At 44.6% G+C, this 10585-nt stretch overlaps 1 protein-coding gene across 1 annotated transcript; it reads left to right on the plus strand.

Moving 5' to 3' along the window:
* The first annotated feature begins 2057 nt into the window (after positions 1-2057).
* On the plus strand, positions 2058-6001 carry LOC311589332 (mast cell protease 8-like). Its single transcript, XM_084767642.1, has 5 exons — positions 2058-2185; positions 4327-4474; positions 4801-4933; positions 5156-5410; positions 5797-6001. The coding sequence occupies exons 1-5, from the start codon at positions 2131-2133 to the stop codon at positions 5947-5949; spliced, it is 744 nt and encodes a 247-aa protein (XP_084623768.1). The 5' UTR covers positions 2058-2130; the 3' UTR covers positions 5950-6001.
* The last annotated feature ends 4584 nt before the right edge of the window (positions 6002-10585 follow it).

A 10585-nucleotide genomic window follows, 5' to 3' on the forward strand; every position in this document is an offset into this window, starting at 1 on the left:
CGAAAACAGCTAAAAATGTCAATTTCTGTCTTCTACATTTTGAAGCAATGGTATTTTTTACATTTTAAACAGACTCTGAGAATATAAGATCACATCTTTAATAGAATAAGCTCCCTGGCTCAGAGAAGGTGGGCAGGGACGTGCCCTGTCCTCGTAAATATTGCCAAGGCTTCCTTTTCCCCTAGAGCTTTCACCTTTCCAGGCCAGGGTAGAGAGTTCCCAAGTGCAGCTCTCTGCAGCCGGGCAGGGGCCCCAGTCTACTTTGCTCCTCTGTGATCATAACACAGATACAGAAGTTGTGGTGACAGAGATCCAGAGGCACTATCTAAAGAAGGGTTGTAGAAAAAGGAGAGTGAGCAAAGACAGAAGGGGAACAGGCTTGCGTGCCTGGACAGTTGTCTGAATTTGTCCTGCATACAGTCCACTGGGCTCCATGGGAGGAATTCAGTGATTCTGTTTTCCATCCAAAATGGAAATTTTTCACCCATGACACTCATGCCCTTTTTCCTGCCCTCTTTTGGCATTACCTTCTGGAGATGTCACTCACATCAATTATATATGTTCACTATCCCATTAAAATGTGAGCCCCATTTGATTCCCTTCGGTCTATTCACAAAGTCCTAAGGCAATTACACATTCATCAGTGAGATCCTCACACAAGCAAACTACATTCCCCCATAGTATTTAAGCTCATGCACAGACTCTCCAGCCCTGGGTCAGAACAGCAGTCAATTCTTAGAAGGGACACAGGTGTATCAGGGCTCACACAGTGTGGTGGCTTGAGAGTGCCAAGTGAATCCCAGGAAGCCCTAAGAGAACCAGGATGTGAGCCATGTGTGAGGCAGAAGGCTAACACAAGAGCCTGCCCCTATAACTCAAAGGAAGTTTAACTACGAGGAAAATGTGATAGCACTATCAAGATGTGAGAAATCAGAAGGGAAATTGTGACAGAGGAGGAGAAGGTGCATTTAAATGATAATCAGCTGTTGCAGGAGCAACCTTGTAATCTAGCATCTTCAATGGCCTATGTGTGTAACAAGATACATTTTGTTTTAGAAGATATATAGTAGCACACAGATATTTATTAATTACTCTAACATGACTGAATGTGTTCATCACTTGAAAATTAGTGGGGAAAGGATACAAGTGAACGAACAGAGCAACAATATAACAATAATTCCTTTACTATCCACTGGGAGGAGAATACAAATGAGAATATGTTTGAATATTACAGCTTCGGAGTGACAGAGGCAAGGTCAGAATGTTAGATAAGTGTATATTACATCAAAAGTCTCCTTACAGCTATACTACATTAAAAGATTGTCAGGAACAGTAATCTCAGTGTCCGGTTGACTCTGGCATTCTAAGCAGAAATGCATTTGAGCTCCACATTCAAAGGTCAGTGTTCTCCAGGCACCTGCATGTACAGAACTGCATGAAGAACTGCAGCTGACTCCTCAGTGGGGACAGAGAAGTGAGCAGCGGAGCTTTGCCTGTGTCACATCCTTCCCTGGGGACCTGATTGCATTGTCAGTGCAGAACAAGATCAAATGCAGACACTCGGCACAGACAGCGCAGCTTTGTTTCTGCTCTTCATCTCTGCTGTGGTCCACTAACTACTTTGGCGATGAAAGGTTTTACATCCTTGAAATGTCAAGAAGATGAAGACATCAGTGGCTATAGACTGGCATGGAAACCTGAACATTTGTCAGTCAAATCCTTCCTATAAAGCTGCCCTTTTCAGTTATTTTATTGGTATGGCATATAGAGATGTTATTTTTTAGAGGAGACAATTACCTGATCACATATTAAAGACACAGAGGCATCATGCTGCAATTCTCTCAGCACTGACAGGAAAAGGGGACTCACTCTGGCTTAGTGTGGAACTTCTCAATAGGTTCAGCCACCCTGATCAGAGTGTAACATTCCTGGGGGAATGTGGTCACGCTCACTAGCAACGGACTGACAATGTGCTTCCTGCACATCACCACACTGATGCCGCAAGAACTCTTAAATACCACACAGGAAATTAGTGGTCTCAGCCCCAGAGCCTCTTTCCTCACCTGATGGTTTAAAGGTTGTGAGAAGCAATCAGGTGACAACGGAGACCTGCTCAGACCTCTGAAGAAGATGCTCCTGCTCCTGGTCTTCCTGGTGTCTGTTCTACCACTCAGCACTGATGGAGGTAAGCAGGCATCCCTTCCCTAGAGGGCTGGCATGTGGCACACTGACACTTAGATTGTGCCTTGGTCAGGCTGTATCTAAGAGCTGCTCGTGACTTATTTCACCTGAGAAGGTTGCTGAACCACAGATGTAACACTGAATAAATAGGGCCCCAGTATCGTGATGACCTACTCACAATGGCACCTGGTGAGTGAGATCTGAGTCATCTAAACGTGATGAATTGTAAAAAATATCATAGGACCCTAGTGGAAAGATTCACCTCAAATGAGGGCTGGAAGTTCCCGTTGGCCAAACCTAAGAGTTGGCAAGTTTATCCAGGGGCTGCTGTCCGCATTAAGACTAGAGAAACAAATATGAGGCACCAGCATTCGTGTGAACGTCATGACCTGCTCTCCACTCAACTGTGGAGAATGTTCTGTCCATTGGCTAGATCTGAGTAGGGGTTTAAAGTTTACCGCCTGTATTGTCCTTGGCTGGTGCCTTAGTTTGAGCGGGACCCCTGGGCCCAAATCTGCCTATCATAATGTTCTACTTGTAGGTTTCTAGGACCCTCTGGATCCTTCTACTTTGCTATTCTCCCATGCTTCTCTCATCTAGAGTCCCAATAGGATGTCCTCCCCTCTGTCCCAGTTTCCTGGTAAGTGAAGGCTTTCATGGGACATGCCCCTTGGGCTAGTATGCAGATATAAGTGAGTATATACCATTTGAGTCTTTCTGCTTCTGGGTTAATTTACTCATTATGATCATTTCTAGCTCAATCCATTTGTCCACAAATTTCAGGAATTCCTTGTTTTTAATAGCTGAGTAGTATCCATAGTGTATATGTACCACAGTTTCTTTATCCATTCTTCTACTGAGGGACACTTAGGCTGTTTCCATGTTCTGGCTATTATGAAAAAGGCTGCTATGAACATGGTTGAGCAAATTTTCTTGTTGTGTGCTGGAGCATCTTCTGGGTATATTCCAAGGAGTGGAATAGCTGGGTCTTGAGGAAGCCCCATTCCCAGTTTTCTGAGATAGCACCAGATAGATTTCCAAAGTGGCTGTACTAGTTTGCATTCCCACCAGCAATGAAGCACCTGGTGGCACTCAGAGGAAGGACAGCAGGTTACCAAGAAGAGACTTGATACCCTATGAGCATATACAGGGGAAGGAAATTCTCCTCAGGAACAGTCATAGGGGAGGGGAATAAGGGGAAAATGGAAGGGAGGGAAGAATGGGAGGATGCAAGGGATGGGATAACCATTCAGATGTAACAAGAATAAATTAATAAAAAATTTTTAATTTTTTATAAATAAATAAATAAAATGAAATGAAATATTTCAACAACAAAAAAAAGACTAGAGGAACACTTCGATCAGGTTCCAGGCTCCCCTTTGTCTTGTCTCTGTTCTTCTGAACCACATGTGTCTACCACGACAGTTACCCACACGCTTACAGAGCCTGCGCAGTGTGACTTTATCCCTAGTCCACCGCTTGGTGGAAACAGGCTGACACAGGATCCTCCTACGCATTTCCACATCTCACTGTGAGCCCTACTCCCTGTGTCCTCCTTTCTTTGGTGTGAACGTCATTTAAAGGGCTTAGGTGGACAAATCTATGCTGAAGATCAGACTACATCAGGAACTCTCCTACCAGCCTCTGGAACAGCACATTTGAGGGTTTCTTACTGCTTATTCAACACTGTGTCTAAGTGGTGTGCTTATATATATCAGGAATCAGATGTAAAAAAGCAGCCAGGGCTGTCAAGTCCCATAATGCATCATGCTCCCTTCAGACAGCCCAGTGCTTAATGACCAACTGCAGTTGGCTGGAGTGTATTCCAGGTCTTCGGGACAATATATACAGAATTCTTCCTTAATGTATATATGATTTTTAATTTTATTGATAGAAAAGTCTTGGTACCATCATTGCTACAAGACAAAATAAACACTAAGGGGAAAGTGAAGGCATGCTGTGAGCTGTACATGAGCCAGGGCAGAAGCCGGGCACCCTCTCTTGTGTGACAGCCCGTGCTACAGGCTCTCTTCCCCATCCATGTCACATCACAGACTCACCAGGCATGAAGGGTCCCTTAATCCAGCCACAAAATTGATGCAGGTTCCCTGGGCACAGAGGTTCAGAACAAGTTTTCTTTTTCAGGAAAAATCTTTTGGGGTACAGAAACCAAGCCCCACTCCCGGCCCTACATGGCATACCTGAACATTGATAGGACCAATTCAAGATCTTCCTGTGGTGGTTTCCTGGTGGAAAAGGACATTGTAATGACAGCAGCTCACTGTAATGGAAGGTGAGGAGAAGCAACTAGGTCTTTTTTTGCCTGGAACTGACCAAATAACAACACATCCTGGCTGTTCCTAAACACAAAGAGCCAAAGGTTTATATAACATGATTTTACCCTATTTGATATAAAGTGATTGTGAGACACAGGGCCATATGGTGTCAGACAAGGGTCAGAAAGGCTGCAGAGGTTACTGAAGACCCAATGCCCAATATTCCCCTAAATTTCTTGCTATTAGATTCAGCCAAGCTCTGCCTTGGGCTGAGACCTAACTCTGGGTTTCAGAGACTGTTTCATTGCTCCTATGTTGTACATAATCCATCTTATTTTCACAGAAATATAACTGTAACCTTGGGTGCTCATGATAGGAGGAACAAGACAAACACCCAGCTTATTCCTGTTATTAAATGCAAACCTCACGAGGCCTATAATGAATTAACACTGTTAAATGACATCATGCTACTAAAGGTACCATGTTGCTCACCTCTGCTGTACTCCCACAGATTACTAGAGGACACTCCAGTCCTCTCCTCTGAGTGGCTGATCTATTGGTGCTAGGGCAGGAGAGTGGGACTAGGGAGGAGGGCGTGGGTGAGCTTTGCAAATGTGAAAGATATAGGCAAACCCATCCCTGCTTAAGCTTGCTGAGAGGGCCACACCTGAGCTCTGATTCTTCATCTTTCTGACCAGCTCAAACACAAAGCTCAAATCAATAGTTTTGTGAAGACCATTGCTCTGCCAAAGAGCCAGGACTGGGTGAAACCTGGCCAGGTGTGCACAGTGGCAGGCTGGGGAAGAGTGGCCAACTGCACTCCATCTAACACACTTCAAGAAGCAAATCTAGAAGTTCAAAAAAAAAAGTCGTGCCTGGAAATGTCAAGAAACTACAAGGACTCCATCCAACTCTGTGTAGGAAATCCTGATAAAAAGATGGCTGCTGGTGCTGTAAGTACATAGTTATCCTCAAATGTTTGCACAGGGACAGAGTAAAACTAGGAGCACACAGCCAGGTCTTCTCCCACTGTAAAACCACTGGTAGTCTAGAGTATATGTAGGGATCAACAAACAGGGATCTAGCATTTTCCCTCGGCCAATCTTGTCTTTTTAGCATGGGAAAATAGAACAGCTAATTCTAGCTAAACTGAAGAAAGGACACAGACAGACAGAGACGCTCTAGTCACAGAGTTCAGGAGCAAGGGCAATGGTGGTACTTAGCCTTTCCCACTTGAAAACTCAGGCCTTAATGGGACCAAAGAATAATGTGGAAAAATGAGTCTATAAAGAGGCCATAAGAGGATATTTACTAAGAATTCTCCTTTGTCTGCCTACAGGGAGATTCTGGAGGACCCTTTGTGTGTGACAATGTGGCTCAGGGCATTGTCAGTCATCGCTTTTGTACTGGACAACCTCCTCAGGTATTCACCAGAATCTCCAGCTTTGTACCTTGGATTAAGAAGACAATGAAGCTCCTTCAACAATCCTAGAAGGAAAAACCTGTGTCTGAGCCAGTGCCCAGCCCCTGGGGTACAGCAATGTGAGTCTTAATAAAGAAATCTGCCTTCAGGTTGGAGATGACATCCTCTTCTTCTGTGAATGCATATCTTAAATCATGTCCCTGTGCCAACTTTCTCTTCACCCTCTTCATCTCATGGTTGCTATCTTCAGCTACATCTCAAAAGGCTTGTGCATCTTACCTGTGCGCCAACCCCATCACAACAGCATGTGTAAAGGCCAGTAACTGTCAGTCCTGGAAAGTCCTGTCTTTGTCTGAGAAGGGGACACTGTCTTTTGAAACTTTTCAAAAATAACAGACTACAGAAGGAGAGAAAGATCAAAGTTCCTTACCTCCCACTCTAACCATTTTTCTAAGGATTTACCATGTTCCTACAAAGTCTGCTGTTCTCTCAAGCTCCTCCTGGGTCTCCTGGTCCACCCTCTCTACCATCTCATCTCGGAACTGTATTCAGTTCTCTCCATGCTGTCCACAGGTACTCAGATCATGGCAGGACCAGGTCAGCACTTCTCATGTATCACATCTGGCCCCAGAGCCCTGCTGTGAGCTCTGAGTCACAGTGCAGATTGCTCAGAGCAACCTACTGAATTACTACCATCTCATTCAGCTTGTGCTGCAGCCTGATTTTTTTTTTTACAGTTTCTCATATGTACTCGAGGCATACTGAACATTCTCAACCCCTCTCACCTCCCTACCATCCCTGTGCACCAAGGCTCTCCTCACAATCCCCGTCACACAATCATGTCTGTGGGTTTAGTTTTATAACTGACTGATACTAACAAAGAGCATCCGTGTGACTGTGGGTTTGGATCTGTCCATTGGAGCCTGGTAGTCTCAGCAGTGGATGCACAACTAACGCCGTGACTTCCTGTTCCCCTCCCAGGGCACTAGAAAATAGTTCAAGGGACCCTGCGTGCCTCTCCCCATTTTTGAATGATTACTGATAGAGGCAGTGATGTGTGAGCCCCGTCCTGGTAACTAACTACAGCTGGTATGAATTGAGGACTGCAGTAACTGTCTCATCTAGAGAATGGAACTTTGTAGCCCTTCATCCTATCTTCCAGCTCTTACATACTTCACATGCTCTGTTCCTTAATGTCCCATGAGCCTTACAAGGCGTGAATAAATGACTTGTTTAGAGATGGACCTACAACCATCACTTATTTCTGCGTCTTGGGCAGCAGTGGTCCTCTGCATTCACCACCATAAAGAAGGCAGGTCAGATTAAGGCTTCTCTGAATCCCGACTTTTGTCTGTGGGAGGAAGCATAGGTATTTGGAAGACAGTTTGCTCTTCATCAGTTTAGTTTACCATCAGAGATATACTCCCCTTTGGGTACATAGCCAGGCGTTCAGGAGCAGGCATTCTTCCCCTCTACCCTATGGTGTGAGGCTCAAATCAGATCACAGGACAATTGGGTAGAGGCAAAACAGAGAGGCCACTATTGCTCAGGTGGGAGGATCTGGCTTCCCATATGGTTTCTTTATCTCGTTTAATTCTTCCCTCCATCCTACACCCTCAGCTCCCAACCCTCTGCCTCTCTTGCTGCCCAGATATTTCTGCATCAATTGGACCGTTCTTTCCTACCTGTGTTTTACTACTCTCCCTCTTTGAAGGTAATTTCTCATGTTTCTCTTAGAGTTTCCTGGCTTCCACAGTTACCCCATGTTAGACACACAACACCAAACATTCACAGAACTAGGACCCACATATTAGAAAAAATGTGCAATTTTTGTGCTTTAAGGCCTGGGTTATCTCACTCAGAAAAATACATTCCCCTTCCCACACATTTTGCTCAAAATTGCATTTGTCTTATATGTACCACTTGTTTATTGTCTATTCTTCAGTTGATGAGGAGCTGACTGCTTCCATTTCCTAGTCATTGTGAATATCGCAGCAGTGAACATGGATGTGCAGATGTCATGTCATGGGGTATAGAGTGCTTTCAATGAGTGCTCAGGTGTGTTCAGCTGGATCATGCGGTACTTTTAATATAGTTTGGGGGTTTTTTGTTTTTGCTTGTTTGCTTCTTTGGTTGTTTTGTTGATGTTGTTTTAAGAAATCTCCAGACTGAATTCCAATGTCCTTGCACCTAGTTCACATTCCAATCAACCATGTGAAGGCTCCTTTTTCCCTAGAGCCAACCAGCATTTGGTGTTCATATTCTTGATGGTGGCCGTTGCTGGATGAGATGAAATTTAATGTGGCTTTAATCTGCATTCCCCTAACGTCAAAGGATGTCGAAAGACTTTGTCTTTGTAACCATTTATATTCTTCTCTTCTTGAGAGGTTTTTTTTTTTTTTTTTTGATTCTGTTATGGCCCGTTTTCAATATTTTTTATGTTTAATCCTTTTTTACCAAGGAGAATGTCATACATGTATACAATATAAGCACATGTGTTCTCCATTCGCCCTATCTAGTGCCCACCACACACTCCTGGGAAAAGGACTTTCCCACTTCATGACACAGAAGAAAGAGAAGAACTCTAGGCCAATAACACGGCTGATATTCTCAATAAAGTAACAGAAGAACATCTCCCAAATACAAAGAAAAGAAATACTCACCCAAGTAAAAAGGCTTACACACAAAAATAGGCTGAACACACCTGAGCACTCATTGAAAGCACTCTATACCCCATGACAGAAAAATCAGAAAAATTACCCATGACATAATACAGTCCAAATGCTAAAAACAAAGGCAAAAGAAAGGATGCTGAAAGCTTCCAGAGAGAAGGGCCAAGTCACATACACAGGCAGACTCATCAAACTGATAGCTAATATCATGATGGAAACTTCTAGAGTCAGAAGGGCTTTTTTCTTAGACCCACTAAGTCTAATTAGTGGTGCCCACATGTGCATGGGTGTGAGTCTGTCCAGCACCTAGAGCAGTGGTCCTCAGCCTTACTACAGCTGGGACCCTTTAATACAGCTCCTCATGTTGCACTGACTCCAATACGTAAAATTATTTCATTGCTACTTAATAACTGTAGTTTTGTTATTGTTGTGAATTTATAGTATTATGGAATGTAAATATCTGTTCTGCAGGATGTCTGATATGCTACCCCTGTGAAAGGGTCAGTTGGACCCCGAGAATCACAGATCAAGAAACGCTGCACTAAAGCATGAGAAACATCCCAGTGACCACCAGTAATTACTCCTCCCAAGAAACCACCCACAGCCAATAGCTGCCTGGAGGTCACCGACCCCATCTCAGGCACAGAAGGCCACATTTAAAGTCAGTCAATGGAGATTATGAGATTAACCAAGAAAGGGTCAACAAGGTTCCCCCAGCTCTCATGAGTTCTCCCATGCAGGCAGCATCCTGGACTGAGATGGCCCATCTCTGCTTCCTTACAACAGTGCTATCCTGAGCCCAGTGATTTCCAACACAAGAAATCTAAGCTCACCCCACCTCCACCTTCATATCATAATTGCTCTCTGCTCATGTGAGTTTTCCCACTGTGGCTCTAGCCTACCACCATCCATGCTTCTATGCCACAATCCTCCTCTAAGCCCAGATCCACAGACTCCACAGGGTGGCTGTGGACCGACAGCAGTTAAAAGATTCCCAGCCAGGTCTTAATCTATTGAAACTCATTTATTTCGTGCTTCCATATTCTTAACACAACCATTGATACACACATGCACACTCACATATAATCAGTAGTTACAGTCTCATTAGGGGTCCTCACATGCTAACATAGTTAGGTCGAAGCTGAGACCTACTCAGAGAAATCCTACTCTGAAGGAAAATGTGATGCCCAGTGTTGGGCCTTCTCATGATCAAATCAATGGGCTCAGCATAGCAAAAAGACCTAAAGGGCCTGAGGGACTGAGAGACCACTCTCTACACCAGCACCTGTTCCCACTGTGTCTCTCACACCTCTCTGGTGAGAGTCTAGAAGCCCTCATTAACCATTTGTTGTAACAGTGGTGACAGCCAGTATGTTCTTCTGGTGCCAGTCTACCTTATACCTCAGCAAAGAGGGTTCTAAGCTGGATTCTCAGCAGGTCCTGAGCATGTATCTAACTTCACAACATTCATGTACTACCCAGTGATTCAGCAGATCAACATACTTCAGCCCATCCCTCTGATAACAGCTGTCAGCATCATTACTGACCTACACGTTTCCTGTGGACACCTGTGCCTCTTCTGCATATTGTGTAAGAGGAGGCTTGGCATGCTGTGCCCTCCTTCCCTCTTCTAACAGCTGTCAGCATCACTACTGAGCCACACTCTGCCTGTGTCCACCCGTACTTTCTCTGCCTGTTGTGTAAGAGGGATTTGGCATGCTATGCCTTCCATCCATCAAGACACAGACTAACAGAATGAATGTGTAAGCAGGACCCATCATTATGCCACATATAAGAAACACACCTCGAGTGGGGCCCCAAACTCCGCAGACCACCGGTAGGCCTAATCCCGGGACAAGCAACAGCCCTGAGGTGCTAAACGCACTCTCCAAACTCTGGAATGGAATCCACATGCGAGCTGCAGCTGGCATTTAAAACACAAACTTGCTATTTGGGGAGTGGGTTTTCTGGAGCCCCCAGCCTGAGGAGTCTCATGGAATAGGGTGAAACTGCCCTTGGATCCCTCCATCCAC

This window comes from Acomys minous, assembly GCF_964271855.1.
Source record: "Acomys minous genome assembly, chromosome: 18".
NCBI classification, from domain to species: domain Eukaryota; kingdom Metazoa; phylum Chordata; class Mammalia; order Rodentia; family Muridae; genus Acomys; species Acomys minous.

What these genes read in the sequence shown, in the direction of transcription:
- LOC311589332 (XM_084767642.1), top strand. Translation starts at nt 2,131, where the DNA reads ATGCTCCTGCTCCTGGTCTTCCTGGTGTCTGTTCTACCACTCAGCACT. An exon ending in ACCACTCAGCACTGATGGAG is followed by an intron (nt 2,186 to 4,326) that starts GTAAGCAGGCAT and finishes TTTCTTTTTCAG; the next exon opens with GAAAAATCTTTTGGGGTACA. An exon ending in GCAGCTCACTGTAATGGAAG is followed by an intron (nt 4,475 to 4,800) that starts GTGAGGAGAAGC and finishes TTATTTTCACAG; the next exon opens with AAATATAACTGTAACCTTGG.